The 19366-nt window shown below is 49.9% G+C and overlaps 1 protein-coding gene across 1 annotated transcript in view; it reads right to left on the minus strand.

Moving 5' to 3' along the window:
• Window positions 1-8164: 8164 nt before the first annotated feature.
• Window positions 8165-19366, minus strand: part of VOPP1 (VOPP1 WW domain binding protein) — a 47905-nt gene continuing 36703 nt past the window's right edge. Inside the window, exons 3-5 of the mRNA XM_019726355.3 lie at window positions 17618-17695; window positions 13264-13400; window positions 8165-10640 (exon numbers count right to left, since the gene is read on the minus strand). Of these exons, the coding sequence (XP_019581914.3) occupies window positions 10450-10640; window positions 13264-13400; window positions 17618-17695 (406 nt within the window). The 3' untranslated portion in view covers window positions 8165-10449. The remainder of the gene's footprint in view (window positions 10641-13263; window positions 13401-17617; window positions 17696-19366) is intronic.

Genomic DNA, 19366 nt, shown 5'->3' on the forward strand with positions numbered 1-19366 from the left:
GAGGGTTTGTTCACACGCAGATTTGGGGGCTAGCATCTGATCGAGCGGGGCCGGAGAATGTGTTTCCTAAATGTCCCAGGCTGATTCTGATGCTGCAGGCCTGGGGCCCCCACACTTCAGGAAAACACGCTCTTGGTTCTGATTCCTCTGGTCACCACAGAATGGCTGGTCTGGACGTGGGGTGATGGCATCGAGGGCCCACGTGGTCCTGAACACGGGAGACGAGTCAGTGGTGCAGCCATGTTCAGCGTGCTTTTCAGTTTGGTTTACGTGACCAACACAGGAAGTGTTTCCTGTGTTGGCTTCAGTTTACTTTTCTCCACATGAGAAGGTCCAGCAGTTCTGCACTGCACCACGTGGGAATGGAGCTGACTGGAAATTCTGGTCTTCCTGGGACTGCTCCTGAGCTGGTCTGAGGACTGCCCGGGTGCTTTTGTCATCGCACACCGGGCAGTGGACACGTCCCTCAGCTGTCAGCATCTCGGTCGTGCTGAGACGGAACAGCGAGAGGCGGGCGCTGCCAGCCACACTGCACACCCCACACCACTCTGCGTTCCTGAACTTTTCTCCATTGAATTAGCTTCCTAACATCTTAATTTGGTGATTTTGTGCCATTTAGAAGTCTGTTTTTGTCTAATGGAAAATTCCTAAACGAAGAATTATTAAGTGTTTTCAAACACCAGTTTCTCAATTGTTTTTACCATCACAAAGAGCCATGTTTGGAAGAACAGACCTTGAAGGTCAACAAGAGCAGCAGCAGGGGGTCCGGGGGTGAGGGGGATGGGGTGACAGAGAAAAAGGAAATGGAGCTGGGATGGCCTGCAGTATAACAGGGAAAACAAGCCTTTCTCCCCCTCCCCACTTTACCTCCCCCAACTGGAAAAGTATCAGGCTTTGTGACAGGCGGTTGTTTGAAAGGTCCGTGCTCCACAGCCAGAGCGAAGCTGGTAACTGAAAGCCTTGGGAAGACTAAGGTCCCGTTTACTCAGTAACGTGTCCATGTTTGTGGAGACTGAAACCAGATGGCGCCTGAACCAGACTCTCTGGGCCCCAATCTGGGCTTTGCCACCTTCAATTCTGCCTTACAGGGTTGTTGGGGGGATGAGATCAAATGATCCAAGCAAAGCACTCAACACAGTGCCAACAAGCACAGAGTAAATGTCAGCCCTGCTCTTAAATTAGGGATTAAGTGACTGACATCAGATGTTCCTCGGGAGAAAGGTTCGTAATAATGGAACTAGTTGCTCCTGCAGCTGTACACCCTCAGAGCGCGGTAGCCGGTCCCCTCCCCCCAGGCAAAGCAGCTTTTATCATTTCCTTTCCTTTTTGTGTGTGTTCCACTTTCCAACACCAAGCAAGGCCTTCCTTCGGGGATCTGCTTGCCCCTCCCACTAAGACGCTGCTGCTTCAGCACACACGCACTCCCGACATATGGCCGGCTCTTCTAGAGGGAGGGGGTATTTCATTTAAAATTAGCACACTGAGTCATCAGTCATGTTCCCAGTGGCCTACTCAAGGAATATGGTGATGGTGCCTCCTCGCACTCTTTATTCCAGGCTCTCACACATTTAATGGGCTTCATCCCTCGAGTGCATGGCGTTTCTAAGGTATAAAGGTAATATCTGTCATTTGCTGAGCTGGGCACGGTGTGAAGCACTGGATGAGCATATCACATTCAGTGATGTCATTTGGTCCTTACGAACGCCTGTGCGGAGGTTTCCAGCCACATTTCATGACCTATGAGGCAACTCAGGGTGGGGAGAGCTGCCCAAGGTCGTACAGCCCTGAGCTGTTGGGCATAGAGTCAATCAGACCCAAATTCACACGAGTAGCATCAGACATTTCAAGGTCAAGGATGAAAAGGGAACTAATTTCCATTCTTGCTGAAGGGTGAGGGTGGTGGAGGAAGATAAGCCATTAGAATGCGGTAGAGTGACAGTGCGGCGTCTAAAGTTTAGTGAACACAGACAGCAAGGCAGTAGCCAAAAGATGCACATGAGCGTTAGATTCCTGTTTTATACCCTCTGCAAACAAGACGCTTCTCAGTATTTCAACCTGTGCTATGTTGGAAGAACACAGCCTGTAATGGCGCTGCTTTGCCCCGATTCATCAGTAGATCTAGGCAATGACCACTGGCTGTCTGGAGACAAGCAGACATTGTTCCTTCAGATGGAAATGCACTGAATTCTCTATCTACCAGTTTACAAGAAATACAAATGTCATAGAGATTCAATCAGCAAATTCCAGACTGTGGGCATACACAAAGGACATGGTGTCTTTAACAACAACAAAAAAAAGCAAAGAGATAAAAAAGAGATAGATATGGAACCTTAGAACAAAATGGCCCCGTCCTGTTTAACTGAGACGCTGAGCTGCTTTTCAGACACAACAGATTAAAACCACAGTCATGCAGCAGAAGCCTGTGTAGAGGGGAGAACTTTGACCTCCAGCTGCACCTGGAACCAATATCTTGCCCCACCCCCTACACAAGCAGGGAACCAAAGGACAGGGCATAGCCTGAACTTGAACACCTGAACCCTTTCAGAAGGAAGGGGCCGCTGTCCAGGAAGACCCGGTGCTGAATCTCCTTACCATACGTGGCCAAGCTCCAAGGTCCTCCAATTAAAAGGTGCCCGCCAGCGCTTCCCCGTGCCTGTTCTCCCTAAAGCCTAAAGAACACTTAACCTACCTAGTCTAGTGAGCAAGATGGAGCTGAGGCATCGCTAAGTCTCCCACCTTCTCAATTGGCACCTTCTCGATCAATAAACCTTTCCTTACTCCAAACTGATGTTTTAAATTTTGGCTTTTCGAAGTGTCAGATACACAAACCAGAGTTCAGTAACTGATGGAGGGGGAATCCTGTAGATTCAAAGAGATACAGAAATCAATTTCATGGCATGACCTTATTTGGATCCTGATACAGATTACTTTTTAAAAACTGCAAGACAATCAGGAAAAATGTAAATACTGATTGGATCTTTAAAGAATTAAATAATTATTGTTGGTTTTCATTAAGTGTGATAATGCCACAGGCTGAAATACTTATTGATGAAGTTTCTGGGATTTGCTTCAAACTAATCCAGGGAAGGGCTAGAAAGAATATAGATACATGAAACAAGATTGACCATGAACTCATAATTGTTGTTGCTTAAGGATGGCTACCTAAGAGTTCATTATCCTAATGACTGTTCTTACGTATTTTTTTAAAATTACCTCTAATTAGGATCTAATTGAGATTGGGACCATAGGAAACGATGGAAGGATAGTGCGAAAACGGGACACGTACGTAGGACTATTGGGCAAGAAAAGATAAGATAGGGCAGAGGACAGCTGCGTCTTGGAAGTAACTGGAAGAAAGCAGTGCATTCAGGCACAGCCAAGAGGTATGAAAAGCTCAGGACTCAGTGCCCTATGGAATGAAGTGGGGTCTTTCAGGCCCCTTTAAGGCCATGCTGCTTTCCCAAACCACCATTTTAGTGTGGTAATCTCTGGTTTAAGTTGATTGTACAGGACAAGTGTTCAATCATCATTAAAGCTCTAGACCAGAGTACATCATTTCAGTGTGAGTACACAATTTATAAAATAATAAGTGAACTTATTCATTCATTCAAAGGTATGGCCTTCCCCCAACATCTTTGTAGCATTAGTAATCTATTGCTGTGTAACAAATTATCCCAAAATTCAGTGGATGAAAATAACAATAAACATATATGAGGCCTGTCAATTAAGTTCGTGAACTTGTTGTGACAGTGTTGCTAACCTTTTTTGATATCGGAGGGATTATTCATTATGAATTTGTACCAACTAGACAAACAGTTAACCAAGTTTACTATTTGGAGGTGCTGAAAAGGCTGTGAAAAAGTTAGACGACCTGAACTTTTCGCCAACAATTCATGGCTCTTGCATCACGACAATGCACCAGCTCACACGGCACTGTCTGTGAGGGAGTTTTTAACCAGTAAACAAATAACTCTATTGGAACACCCTCCCTACTCATCTGATCTGGCCCCCAATGACTTCTGTCTTTACCCGAAGATAAAGGAAATACTGAAAGGAAGACATTTGGATGCCATTCAGGACATCAAGGGTAATACAACGACAGCTCTGATGGCCATTCCAGAAAGAGTTCCAAAATTACTTTGAAGGGAGGTCTAGGTGCTGGCATCGGTGCATAGCTTCCCAAAGGGAGTACTTTGAAGGTGACCCTAGTGATATTCAGCAGTGAGGTATGTAGCACTTTCTCTAGGATGAGTTTGCGAACATAATTGTCAGACCTCGCAGGCACAGTTCCCACACAGAGCTTTCTGGCATGGGGCCCTTCATGGCAAGGGGGAGCAAGTGGCAGCCAGAGAGACCACCAGCCTGGCCTCCTGAAGAGACAAGAGCCCTCACCACCCACAGACGCACCCTCAGGAGAGCCCCTCACCCTCCTCCTGCCCCTCCAAACCTTACCCACACACACACACACACCCAATTCTGTACCTGATTCTAGGGCCGTCACAGATGGCAGGTGGAGGAGGTCCTTGACACCTTTGAGTACACCTCTGTCCCTTTCAAAAGGAAAGTCTCCTTCCAGGACACTCAAGTGGTCAGCAGATTTGGGGGATGAGGACTGATGAGAGGACACGATTTCTACAATGTGTACCTCCGACTTCTTTGTGCACCGAGTCACGCTGGCAAGTTCTTGACAATGGCAGGCGTGAAGGTACAGAACCTCTGCCTTGTCCGCCCCTGGGTGGCTGAGAGCGGCTCGCTCCTTCAGGGACATCTAAGTTTCCTTGGAGAACTTCACGAGAACCAAAGGAGTGAGATTTGTGGCTGGGGAGACATTTGGGACAGCGCTGAGTGTGTGTGATCTAGCGTCCTCTACCAGACTGAGTGTGTGTGATCTTGGGAGCATGCTGGAGGTCCCCGAGACCTGCTGTCTCCTTTGGGTGTTTCTTAGCAGCACCTGGACGCCATTTCAGGATGGACCGTCGAGCTGGACAGTGGAATGAAATGCCGAGCTGCAGTGGAGGAAAGCAACCCTCACACTCAGCCTGACAAGCGCCAGGAAGAACTCACCCTCTTGACTCCCAAGACTATTGACTCGTGACCTTAAGACTGATCTCTATTCAGGAATCTGCGCTACCAGATGTTTAGAGAATTGTGTTGTCTCCTGAGAAGGTGTAAACTATGTCACAGGAGCTTGAATTTGACCTTCGACCTTTTAATAGTTAACCTGATTTCAACCCCACTGGCTCCGGTTGTATGGAAACAGCCAGAACGTAGCTCTCACCCCACACTGCCCAGTAAAGCAGCACTACTGGCACTGTTGGGGCGGTTACTGCACGTGAGCTGTGGCTGCTCCACGTGGAGACTGCTGGTGGCATAAAACCCAGGCTGGGATTTGAAGACAGTATGGAAAAAGAGAATATCTCATTTCTGTGTAATACGTTTTATATTGTTACACGTTGAAATAATATTTTGATATATTGGATGAAGTGCTATTAAAATAAATGCCACTTTTTCATGAAGCTAATGAAAATCTAACATAACATATTTAACATGTTTTCAGTGGACAGTGCTTGCCTGGAACATACATTGAATGCATTTCTCCTTGTAAACTTGAAAGATGCAAAATTCCTTTCTTCCCCAAAAACGTGAGGGATGGTTATGATTTGCAAGGGCTGTGCCCAGGCACTTTTCAAACCTGATACCTATCTGCTGTCTCTGTACAGGGAGTACCAGGTGTGGGCAAATGACTGGGGGCTTCAGGACCTCAGGACGGTGTGATTTCCAGGGTCCAGTCAGGAAGATGAAAGCAGGACTGGGCGCCATTCCTGTTACTGTTGGGAGAGAGATCGGGTGACGCTCCTGCCCTCGTTACACTTGTAGAAGCCGAGTCTGATCTTCAGGGCTGGTGTTGGAAGTGGGACCTCCTCGCAGGGAGATGCAACAGGACCCAACTCTAACGCCCTTCACCTTCTTCGTGGGTGATGGGGAGGGGTGTTGATAATCATCCCTGCCCCCCCCACACCATTCTTAGGACGGCTTCCTGTACACTGCAGCACAGCCAATCCAAGGCAAAGAATCACAGGAAAAAGTTGCCGAGGGCAGGGGACAGACAGAAAAAGAAACATCCAAAGTAATGCGAACATACAAAATACTGTGTCTAGTTGATGGCTTGTTCTCACAGATGTCATCCTAGATGGTGAGTGGAAAAGATGGTTGCCTGTGGTTTCTCCTTCCCAGCTCTGCTTGGCTTAACTCCCGCCACTGAGTAAAACATACCAACATTGCAAGATGAGGAGCATGGTACGGCGACGTGCTGGGTGGGGGCGGTGCACGGGACACTCTCGGTGTCTACCTTTACCCCGTCACAGTCTAAGAGATTCTCTCTCCTTATACTGTGGCTCTCGTCTCCTCACAGATGGGCAGAGGGTTGGGTGGGTGGGAGCTCACTTTCTCTCCCACTGTGCTTCAGTTTCTCTTGCTCAGGGAGATGTGGAATGAGGGAGAACACGGGCTTTTTAATGTTTTGTTGGCTGTCCACACTGTGCCTGGCACAAACCTGGTATAAGCAACAGGTAATAGCATCCCAATTTGATATTTGAGGAAACTGAGGCTTGCTTGAGCACATTTGAGTCATCAAAATTTAAATCACTTGCCTGAAGACACAGAGCTAGCCATCAGCAGACTAGAGACGTGAGCGAGGCTGCCCATCTTCAGAGCTGTCTTTCCACGATGCCACAATGGAGAGCTATGCCACAAGGATGGCACTCACATGTATGTTATGCTCTCACCTTTGGCATTCAGAGAATACTGTAAGTTGAGGACTCAAACTGTTAAGAATCATTTTAGCTGAGAGATGTGTGGACGTTTGGGTTGAAAGGCTAGTGTAGTGCAAGTCAGGAGAAAAGTCAGCTGAGCTCCCTCCTCTGGTGCCAGAGAAAATGTCCAACGGAGGGACTCGTGGAGCTGGTGACTGGGTCATGTCTCCCAGGTCCTTGGGTTTCCACTCGGCACAGGATCTCCCTATGGCCTTGGATCAAGATCGGGGGCTGTGGAAAAGCCAGGGGAGCACACACTGAGTGTTTTAACTGACGGATACATCAAACAATGCCTAGCTCACGTTTCAAAATTAAGTAACGATGTCAACTGCTCATCTCCCAGCACCTTACCACGCAGAATGCCCCTCTGTGAGAAAACAGGCTTCAGCCTCATTAATTCCCGCAGACAGCCGCTCCACTTACGTGGGACACAGGGGTGGAGAACATGACAGCTCTGGACTAGCTGGTGTCTAGAATGTTCTCGGGAACGCCTGTTAGTTCACTGCCCTGGCACCTTCCCACGGCCACTCCTGCTCTCCATACCTGCTGGGCCTTCTTACCTTCTCTGCACACATTCAGCTTCCATCTTCTCAGATCTGGTTTCTTCTATTTCAGAAACTACTCAAAATTTTTCTTCTTGCACTTCTGTTTTGAGAGCCACTATGGGTTTTCTGAAGTTCAGGTCAACGTGACAGGGGCAGATAAAAGTGAGCATTCAGTTTGCCAGCTCAAGTCATGACCTTCGACTTGTAAATGACCCTGCTTCCATTTTACTGGGGGAAGCTGATGACCAGGTGGGCTGTCCAGGTAAGGCAAATTACCTCTGAGTTCACCAAGCTGCATGCCCTTTTCTGGCTTATTTCCCATCCTGTTTTAAGACAACAAATTATAAAATGCTTCCTTATAAACGTTACCTCCATTAGTGATTGACAGAAAACGCAGCCTAACTGTCGCAGCTATAGCCTTCAGTAGATCTGTGCAACAAATACTGTTTCTGACCAAGCAGAGCTGGATTTTAAAAGCAAGACTCACCTTCCTATGGAAAATGCATCCAGACCCCCAGGATAACTAACTGGTCAGTGTGAGCTGTAAGTTTACCTGATTAATGCTTCTGTCTTCCTACCTCCTCCAGATTAGTTTTTCTTTAGCGAGATGTTTACAATGCGTTGGTAAACCAAAAGTTCCTTACATTCTTTTACAGCACCTCATTTCCGGTTCTCCCAGGATGGGGTACATCTCCCACCCACTGCGCCCCCACCTGGCTGAAGTAATGACCCCGCTATAGGTGCTTCCTTGTTAGAAACTTCACCTCTACCCCACTTACCACTCCCCAGCAAAACAATCAAAGCACATGCCCAAATTTAGTTTTATTTTGCATACATAGGAAACAGGACCCTATCAAAAGAGAACAGAAAAGAGTAATGAGCCAAGTGTTGCAGAGGAAACAGGTGCCCAGATCTGCTCCAAGTTCACTCCCACCCACTGACTTTACGGGACTTCAACACGCCAGGAGCTGGACTCACTGGGGAGGCGGGCCACTCCACAGACAGCACAGAGGAGAGGAGACTGGCCTGGAATTTCCACACACAGGTCAGTGTTCACTGGAGCAGGTTCTCACCCAGGTTCAAGGGAAAACAAAATGTATCTTACACAAACGTGGGAATGCAAAATTGTTGGGTGCCACCTAAAACGTCCAGTCTCTTGAGATCGTTTGCTATCAGAAAGATCAGCCAGGTTTCATGGACGCATGGATGCACCCAATCCAGAGGCAGCCCTTTGTGTGATTCTTTATTTAAAAAAAAACTAAAGGGAGAAATTGGAGTGAAAAATGCAAAACAAATGACCCGGAGGATGAGGAATTTTTGGACCCATGAAGTTGTCCTTGGTTGTAAACAGCAAACATTGTGCTTTGTCAACTCATTTCAATCAAGGACCCCCATGAGGGGAGGTCCCGCAGTCAGAGGGTTCAGACGTCACACGAGGGTGGTCAAAGACACGGGCAGCAGCATCTGTGCTCACAAACTAGTTCCGAGGGCACTAGTTTGGCTCAAGCATATCCAGTGGAATCCCCTGGAAGGTTCCCAGAGCCTCTGTCCTTAGAGGGAGGTATGTCTGAGCGGTCCCGTGGGCCCCATCCTGACTCCTCACTGCTACCCCACAGAGACATCCCAGGACAGCAGAGACAGCAAGACTCCTGGTCAGGGGGCAGGAAAATGCGGTATCCACTCCAGTGAGATGTCCTGGGGCTCAAGTTCAATGAGGAACAACTTCTCAAGGGCTCTGAGTAGTTCGTTTTAAAAACAAGCTCCCTCTTCCTCCCACCCCCGACCCGACTCCTGCCATCCCACTACTACACATAAAGGGATCTACGCTGCTTTCACGACCCACTAGATCTCCATCTGGGTTTAAATACTACACGATCGGCATTACTAACTACAGAGGAACAGGCCCTCCCTGCTCACTGTCCACAAGCCCGAGGACGGGACAACTCCCAGCATCCCAGGCTGAGATGCTTTCTTGGCCAGGGTTTGCCTTTCCACCATTTCTTCATTCTCGTCGTCACTAAGTTGTCAGAAATCTATTCAGTCTTCTGGAAGAGGTCTACCCGCAGTCCTGGCATTTCGCGTCTTGTCTTTTTCGTAGCAAACTTCTCCTCTTCAGAGCCCAGCCCCCACCGGCTGAGCTCACACAGACCACAGCCCTGGCCTGCCCTGCGGAGCCACCTGTCTCCAAGGGGTTGATGTGACTTCCCAGCCCGAGCTGCCTCGGCGAAGCGTGTCAGACTTCTGGTCATGATCCGAGACACTCACTCGAGTCCGACCTCAAAGGGTAGGACCCCGCACGCGCTTCCATAAGTGCACTAAAAAGGGGGAGACATTTTTTTTTTTCTCAAGTCAGACCAAGAGCTCATAAAATGTAATGTCCCAGTTTGGAGCAGGAAGCAATTTCCCATGAACTTAAATAACTTTCCTTAGTGATTTTCAGGGAACTGTAGATATCCAGCTCGGCCTGCTTGGGGAGACTCATCTCGCGGAGACAGCCATCCATGCCTCTCCCAGCCCTGGCTGTGCAGGAGGGGTGTCTCTCTCCTCTTCCGGAAGTGACGGAGACAGAAGAGTGCTGAGAGGCTTCTTCTCCACTAAACGTCTCTCTAGCAGCTTCCTCCAGAGGAAGACGGACAGGACGAGGGCTCAAACAGCTGACCCTGTGGGGCCTCATTCCGGCAGAGGGGGAGGAAGCTCTCCTGGGAGGCGCCCCTGGCCCCTCTGTGCTCTCACCTGCACTCCCCACACAGACTGGCCCTGCCTCGCCTCCTCCTCACCGCCTTCTCTTGGTCTCTCTCCTGAGGGTCTGGGCATGCCACCCTAAGGTGTCAGCCTGTGGGGACTGTCCACACTCTGCCAGAGCACAGATGACATCAGAGACAGAAGGACACAGGGTGAATTCCAATATTGGTCGTCACGGAAAACTTGAAAGGGAGCCATACTTGCTTTGAAGATATCCAATAGGAATGTGCCCTTGGTGGCTCATAAGATCATTCTAGAAGCGAACGTTGATGGGGGCAGGCAAGGTGGACTGAAGAAGCCTCCCTGTCTCCTCTGCAACGTCGCTCAGGCAGGCTCTGGCCAGCACCCCGCTACTTGGCCTTCACCACCTGTTCGTACGGGGGTGGGGGCGTGTTGCAATAGGAAGGGGGGGGTGGGTAGGCCGCGCTTCCCAGGGGTGAGTTGGGTTGGACCTGGAAAGCCATCGCTGTGGGGTTCCCGGCAAGATTCATCCCCGGTCCTCCAGGGTCGGTGTAATAAGACAGCCCGGGCTGCTGGGCTCCTGAAAGACAGACGAGCAGATGTGAGCACAGCAGGGAAAACTGACGGCCCATCACACCAGAGCACAGCCAGGCTGCAGGGGCCATGGAGGCCGCTGCCCCAGTCATTCACCCAGCGACAGGTAAGACGGCTAACACCCCCAGACACAGTGGGGCACCTGGGATGAGGTAACGAGCTAGAGCAGGTCCCTGGGTGCAGACGACCTGAGGACACACACAAACTCACAGGACGGCAACGTGATCAAAAGGACATTAACAGGACCCGGCGTGGCATGGGGAGGCCCCACTAGCCTGAAGCCCGTGTGATAAAGCAAGGCTGCTCTTCGAGGGGCTGAAGCACATGTGCCAAGGACATGGGCTGCAGACGCCTCAGGAGCAAACACGGCGTTGTGCAGGGCCCTGGTCCGTGGTTACGGAGTCTGGACCTGCTGGGAGCAAAGTGAGCTGGCAGAGACCCTTGAGCAGAAGAATAACATGACCCCTGTGCTGCTTTTCATTTTTCAAAGAACTTTCTAGTGGCAACTGAAAGACCAAAGAGCTGGAGATCAGGGACTGGGAAAACTCTTAGCAAGCATTGCTCAGGGTGAGATCAGAGTCTGAAGTGAGACCTGGTAGGAGCTAGTGACCTATTTATAAGGGAACTGAGGGTCCCAGTTAGAAGGAGGTGTGCACTGTGCTGCAGAAGAGATGAGATGGGGCAGGAGGGAGTTCCGCGGACGCACAGCGTTCTGGTTTGGAAATACCCAGATGGCACTGATGTTTAAGGGGGGCTGCGTGGCCAGCTACTGCTCACCACATTCGCCCCACCCTGTGAACAAGTGACAGACCCGACCCTCGACCAGCACTGTGGACATGGACACGTGGCATCTTGCATCTGTGTCCATGTGGGACACGGGTTGCTTTTCCCTAAACTAGAAATCCATGTAGTGACGACAGGAAGAAGAAATTCACATCTTTAACCCATTTCTCTCGTCTACTGTGTCCTTGGGGAAAAAAAAAAAGAAATCAAAAATCACTGAAAACGCGGACTAATCCAGATGAAGTGTAGTTTTGGTCTCCCATTTCAACTGAAAGTTTACCCTTCACCGTACACTAGAGCACAAATTTGAAACTATTCAAATCTTTCTAAATATTCAAGAATAAAAATCTGCTTACGTATAAAAAGTGGTACTAACCCTGAGTGAAAGTTTATGATACAGCAACCTCTGAACAAAATACAAGTACAGATCTTTGAGGAACGTTTCAAAAAAATAATTTTGTTTTTAAAAAGAAAATCCTGGGGAGTATCTAGTGGAAGAAAACTGTGAAAGAACAAATCGACACGTGATCACATCCGCTCTCTGTGCAGCTTGAGATCACCGTGTGCTTGTGAGAACAGAAGACAGAAAATTCTTCTCCTAATCAATCCGCCACTTCTTTCCTCTTTTGAAAACCACTGTTTTGAGGTATGACTGACATACAAAAAGCTGAGTATATTTAATGTACACAACTTGATGAGTTTGTAAATAAATATACACTGTGAAGCCATCACCACAATTTATGCCATAAACATACCCATCACCTCCATGTCTCCTCCTGCCCTCTGAACTTTTATTAGTAGTAGTGTTAGTGTTAGAATTAGTAGTATTCTACGAACACTTAACATCAGCTCTCTTCCCATGTAGCAAATTTTTAAGGATACAATCCAGAATGATTAAGTAGAGGCCCCACGCTGTGTAGCATAACTGGAACTTTGTAGAAACCAAGGCAGGAACTGCTCCTAGAACTCTGCAATGACTACAGAACCCCCCACACACCCCAAGGAACTGCGACGGGCCGCAGAACAGAGGGCACATGTCACGTCCGCCGCCCAGCCTCACCCCTCAGGACTCTCAAGAGCAGCCTGAATAGCCCTCCTTCCAGGGCCCCTCCCTCCTCAGAAGGCTCCCTTAAAGGGAAGGACAACATCTCATATATAATGTCAAAAATTGGGGACTAGCCTGTGTCCTGAGAGGGGCTGGAAATCACCCTGCACAGTGGTGAGAGTCTGAGATGGGTAAAACAGTGTTTTATAAGAAGAAACCACTTTTTGGCCCTGGGGCGTCACTCTGGGTAATATTCCCTAAATAGACCAAAGGTAACATGTGCAAAAGTGCCTACAAGCAGCACGATTTGTAAGTACTCAGAATAATAGTGAATGCACAACAAATACTTGTTGAATGAATGAAAAGCAAAACACATGATCAGCCGTGACAGAATATCTAAGCACATTACCATCCAGGAACATAATTAGTATCGAGTGCAGAGGTATTCAGAATGGCAGGTTCTTAGTGTTTCTGCACAGCAATTGATGCTTGAAATAACTGCTACGGAAAAAGACAAGAGAACATACACTATCCATCTGTGTGCTGCATGGCCATGCATCATAGATGCACTGATAACTAGGTGGCACGTGAGATGACAGACATACACCCCAACAGACACTGCATGTTTTACCAGCACAGGTGAGGCTGACCACTGGAACTTAAATGAATACACATGGCCTAAATTTTTTTCTCCTAGTGTGTCCCGGGCAGCGCCCTTTTCAAATGCACGAGAGGGCGCCCACACGGAGGGCAGGAGCCACGGGACAGAGGGTTGGCTGACCTGGCGCGGGGTTCGGGGGCTGCCTGGTGTAGGACACGTTGAACACGGGCTCCTCGATCAGCGGCGGGGGGTACATGCGCCTGCGGATGAAGAAGCCGGCTCCGCAGCAGAAGAGGACGCCGACCATCAGGAGGAACCTGCGCGAGAGCACAGCGGTGAGGCTGCCGGCCGGGGCCCGGGGACCCGGGGGCCCGCGAACGACACCCGCTCGCAGGCGCACGGATGGACCGGAGGGCGGCGCTGAGCCCGCAGCTCCCCGGGCTGCGTCCCCGAGGACGTTTCTGCGTGGAGGACACCGGGGCGACACTTGGCCTGCGGACCTGGGATGGCACTGGATGGCGGCCACTCACACTGAGCTAAGCGAGCTTTCTGTGTAAAACGTTATCGCTCCAAAGGGCCAGGAGGCGTTCCTTTCCTGTCCACGCTTGTGACCTCGGCTCAATATTTTAATCAAAACGGGAAAGGCCTTCTGAAACCTGTTGGGGCACTACAGCTGGCCCGGCCTTTGCCTCCCTGTCCATTCCCCCCGCGCCCCCCATTTTTCCTTCTTTATGTGCAAGCAACAAAGGTAATAAGCGCGTTACCCTTCCTAGCAGTTTTCTCTCCATTATTATATAAACATCCATGAAGAAACTTTAAATAGTGCCCTTCCTAGAGTGCACCTTAATTATAAAAAAAACTATAGCGACAGAGAAACCACGCACCATCAGTGAAAAAGCTGCAGATTTAAAGTCTCTAGGTTCTAAGTTTGGTCACGCATTTTCCTACCACAACCCCTGAAGTCTAAGGGACAGTGGAGCCCACTGCTTTAAGGACAGGACCTTTGTCCAACTCATCTAAGGATTCCCAGTGGCTATTGCATCACTGGCGAATGACGGATGGATGTATGAATGGATGGATGGAAGGATGAATGGATGGATGAATGAATGACTTTTGCCTTCACCGTCTGCACTACACTTTGTGTGTCCAGAAGCAAGGGGAGTCATTCTGAGAATGGCCAAGTTGTCTGTCCTGCACAGACATTAACTGGGAAACTCTTGCCCACCTCTGAACTGGTATTATGATGGACTCATGGAACCTTCCAGAACCTCACACAATAAACCCCCCCTCTGTGTGGACAACACATTGCCTTGTGAAACATAAACACACAGCCCAGCCAACTGCGTCGTGGTCACAGGCTCATATCCACACATAAACACAAAATGTTTTAAGAAAGAGCAGATGAGAACGGCTTTGAGAATATTAATATGACGCCAGTGTAAGTCTGTCAGTCAGCCAGTGACTATTTACTGGACAATCTCGGAACACTGAGCGGGAAGAAAGGTCAGAGGCACGAGGCGGGGAATGACTGAGGAAAGGGCTGCAGTTGCAGTTTTCTGGTCTGTCTTCTAATTCAGTGTTCAGTCAACAAGTGATTTTTAAGCACCTGCTGTGCTCCCAGCACATACTGTGCGTTACAGGGAGTAAGACAGGCGAGGTCCTTCCCCCACCATTGAACTTGAGTTCTGACAGCGAAGGGGGATAGCAAACAACAAATTTACAAAATCATTTATTTACAATTCTGGCAGTAAGTGCTAAGAGAGAAAACCAAGGGTGCAACCATAGGTTTGTGTGTATGTGGCAAAATAACTGACACATAATTGGCCACTTTTGTTGTTTTTCAGTGTACAATTCAGTGCAACAAGCGGTTTTAACAAGGGGATCTGTCACAGTGAGGAAGATCAAAGCAGCATCTGAGCTGAGAGACCTGCAGGATGGAAAGAACGAGACAAGGTGAGGCAGGAAAGGAGCATTCCGGGTGGTCAGGATAACACAGGTGCTCCGGCAGGAAGAGCTGAGTGGGCGAGAGGCCTGCAGGGGATGGTGCAGGTGGGCGGGGCAAAGGGGGGCCATCCCAGGACGCTAATGGAATCCCGGCTGTGCTGAGGCCTGGCCAAGTAAGGCAATCTCAGCAGTGAGCTAGTGGGATCACAAAGGGAACAGCTCTATTTCTTAAAACTAATCTCCCTCGGGCACACTCAGAGATCATGTTACATTCAACACCCGGTCCAACTGTCAAGATATGAGTGGAAATACAGAGCAGAGAGAGGCTGGAATGTACACAAGCATTTGTTTTCTCAAATAACACGACTGCTCACTCCCAACAGACCAGCCTCCCTGAATGAAAAATAAAGCAGCCACCTGAGATCCAGGTCTCTTCCAGGAGAAAAGCCAAAACATTAGTGACACTGTCAAATGTAACATTTCCCCCCCAGACAAAGAAAAATGATCTTGCCCCTCACACCTTAGACTGAGAGAGCAAAAAAACCAAGGACAGAACAGAGTTATGTGGCAGGGGACCGATGACTGGGTCAGGTGTCAACCATCACCAGATGCGGTCCTCACGGAAACAGTGATCTGAAAAGAACTTATTTTAAGAGAGCAACTGACAAGGGGGCAGGAATGAGCCCGGAAGCTGTACCTGAGTCAGCAGTACCCCCAGTTTAGGACCTAGTGTCAGAACATCAACTCTAATAATTCGACCAAATCTTCTGGCATCTGGCATTCCGACCTCGTGAGACTTGCCCGCATCCTATGGGACTCACAAGACGTCTCTGTAGGGATCCCACTAAACTCACCATGTGCCAGTCGCCTTGACTCCGACAAGTGACCCCGGCCAACAGCTTAAAAGCACCTGGCTGCCGACTCAGGTACAGCTTCTGGGGACGGCCAACAAGCTGCCCTCGCTGCCAGGCCCTCACAGTTCTGCACTCTCATTATTTTTCCTTTTTAATCACATAATGCCTAGACTTTGACAGGTTTCTTCATTTTTTTTTTTTAGGAGCATCCCCACAACCTCACCATCGTCAATCATCTGCTGCTTCAGACCAAGCTGACATATTTCCGAACCCTTTCGGGATTCATGTCCTGGACACTGCTCCCTCCCACCACAAGGCCCGTGGGGGAAAATTCTGAGTGGAAGCAGCATGAGTGAAGCTAGACGAAGCTCTGAAATGCCCCCATCTCCTGTCCTCCTCTCCCCAGCTTTGGTACCAGTCCCTTCCTCCCTGAAATGTACACAGATGTGTTTATATTTGGAAAATCTGAGGCTGAAAATTATTCACCTTCTATTATAGAGGCTTAGGCACTAGCAACTACGAGGTGGGGAGAAGTCGGCACCAGCCTGCCACTGTTCGGGAGGGCTCGCCACAAGCCGTGACATTGAGGGGAGGGTGCTCGAGCCAGCCCTATGGGAGGCCAGACCAGAGCCCGATGTGACAGGGGAGTCCAGCCCCCATGCGGTCAATGCCCCAGCAAGGAGGTGCTGATGGCGCTAAGGAAAGGAGGCTCTCCTACTAAAGAAAACGTGACATGTGGAGTCCCCACTTTGTGGTGGTGTCCCTAAATCAAATGTTGGGAACACCTGTCAAGAGGGAAAGACAAAGCCTTGCAAAACACTCAAGTGGTTTCTGTAACAGGCTCAGTAAAGGTCTTAAAGACTTCAAAGGTCACTAATGTCAGAATCTTAAAGTCAGAAAGAGGCTGAAGTCTTGAAGTGACGTCTTAACCCTTTGTGGAGTCTGCCTCGATGACAGTACCACTGCCGTGTGTGTGTGTGTGTGTGTGTGGGGGGGGGGGTTACAAGAAGCGCTCTGTGGCCTTAGGCAAATCCTTTCCCACACACACTGTGCCACCCCTGGCCTCTGCAGTGACAGCTCTTATCTACAGTCACGTAAGTTCTCAGACATGCCCCCCCAAAAGGGCAGCCTCTGAGATGGCAATGCACAGGAGAATCCTCTTGTTAATGGAGACTCTGCACCCCGTCTTCTGGGGCGCTCTGTTGGCGTCACTCCCTAGCTCCCTCTCAAGGTACAATTTTATAGACTTCACACGGTTCTTCCAACTTCCCTCAGCAGAGCTGGAAGATGGACCAGAATGCAGGCCATCTGTCTTGAAAGTCAGGATTCAGCTGACGCAGTGAGAAGGGGGAAGATGTGGAAGGAGCTGCAATTTTATCATAAGATTTGCTGATTCTTTCATTCTTTAAGACAACTGGTCTCTTGGCATCACCTCAGAAACTGGCAAAGGAGCTGCTAGTGAATGAGGCTGCTGTCCAGCCCAGCTTCCAAAAGGTTTCCTCTCCTTCCCCAGCCCCGGGCCTCTGGAAATGGGGATGAGCTTTCTGCAGGCTCTGTGAGCAGCACTGCTAACTGTGAAGGCAACCCCCACGTTACCTGTCTTCTTGACCAGACAGTCCCCGAGACCATGACGCCAGGCGAAGGCGATGTATGTGTGCCTGTGACGATGCTGGCTGTGGGCAGAACCCCTGGGTGGGGGAGGAAGGGCCCGCAGACCAGGAGGAGTTGTGACCTACCAGAAGTACCACAGCCTCTGCACGGAGAGAGCCCGCACGCAGCATCTGGAGCCACAGCAGTCCTCGTAGGGGCGGCATCTGCAGGACAGAGGGCACAAGCTGGTCAGGGTCCTGGGTCAGAGGAAGGGCCGGCCCAGGCATGAGATCCAGGCAGGTGTCAGTGCAAAGGACAGGGGTGCCGCGGCCTTCCGCAGACCTAGCCAAGCACACTGCAGTCGGCCTGGGGGCCACATGGAAGGAGCGGAGATGGACACACCGCCAATGTGATTCCAAGCACCATGTTCATCAGACACCCCCGTGGGCCAAGTCACAACAGTTTCCTTCTGGAGGCGCCATGACCAAAGACTGGATGGAAGCTGCCAGCTCTGCCACCAGAAGGACGCCTGATGACAACGGCGTCAGCGTGCTGTGGCACCTGCTCAGTGCCCGATCCCCCGTGATGTGCAAGAGATGGGGACCCCGTTGCCCTGACAAGTCCTGTGAGGCTGGAGACACAGGTTAGGGAGTCAGTCTAGGAGGCTGAGTCCCGGTCTTGCCACTCCCCAGCAGTGGGACGCTGGGCCAGTTACTCAACCTGTGATCCTGTTTCCTCAGGAACAAAGTGGGGGGGAGGGCAGGACCCCTTCACGGTGCTGCTTTAAGTTCCAAGGCCGTCACCCTTACACGAAGTACCAACAAGCACTGTCCTTGCTCTCGCCAACCCTGCTGCCCACACCCCGTGCCTGAGGCTTAGGGCCCCAGCCCAGCGCAGGCCCCCTGGACACACCCAGGGGCTGTTCCACCCCCAGAAGAGCCACCTCGTCCTGAGGACGAGGACGGGACCCCTCACAGGCCCCAGGAGTCAACTCGGCCTCCTTCAGTATTTCTGCCCTCCCCTAACTATTCCCACCTTGTGGTTCTGAGAAGAGCGACGGCTGTGAAAACTCAAGGCCCTTGGTTGTGCACTTTGGCTTTTACAGAGAACCCTCACGGGAGCAATTCCAGTCCAAGTGGCAATGGGTGGCGTGCGGCGAGGGCCGGGCCAGTTCTCAATACTAAACAATCACATAACTGTGACCTAGGTTCCTGCTGATTTTCTTCTTTGAAAAGAAAAGGAGTTGGGAGACATGCAAATTTGATCCAAGATCTTGGACAGACGTGTGACCAACAGGAATTGTAAGGTAACAAATGCATGTTGTTTTACGCTGCTAAGTTTGTAGTAATTTATTATGTAGCAATAGAATCCTAATCCAAATAAGGACAAAGGTTACAGGGTATGGGCACTTCCTACATTCCAGAGACCAGGGCAAGTGCTTCGCAAATGTCTCCTTTAACACTGAAGACATCCATATACAAGGTAAGTATTATTAGCCCCAGGCTTGAAATAAGCTCAGAACACAAGGCATTCCGGATGTCATGCCTCCGCTCAGCCCCGCTCACTGTGCTCAAGCCAAGAATCGATGGGCCAGTATTTCAGGCAGGCATTTTGCACAGACGCTGCCTCTTCAGCGATACTGAGTCTTACGTTACCCAAAGGCCCCCTTCTCAGTCCTCACTTGACTGTCCTGTTCTTCCCGGGCCCTGCTTTTACGAGCTGCTCTGGGCAAAGCCATCGCGGTGATGCTGTGCTGTGACTGCGTCAGACTCCGTAACCATTTGGCTCACGCCAATGAACCAACTGCAAAAGACCAAGGGAGGCAGGACAGTGCAGAGACGCTAAGAAAGCAAAAGAGGCTAAGGAGGTGTAGGAGGGGAGCTGACATTGAATGT

Source organism: Rhinolophus sinicus, chromosome 4 (genome assembly GCF_057876585.1).
Source record: "Rhinolophus sinicus isolate RSI-liver-muscle chromosome 4, RSI-T2T, whole genome shotgun sequence".
In the NCBI taxonomy this organism is placed as follows: Eukaryota; Metazoa; Chordata; class Mammalia; order Chiroptera; family Rhinolophidae; genus Rhinolophus; species Rhinolophus sinicus.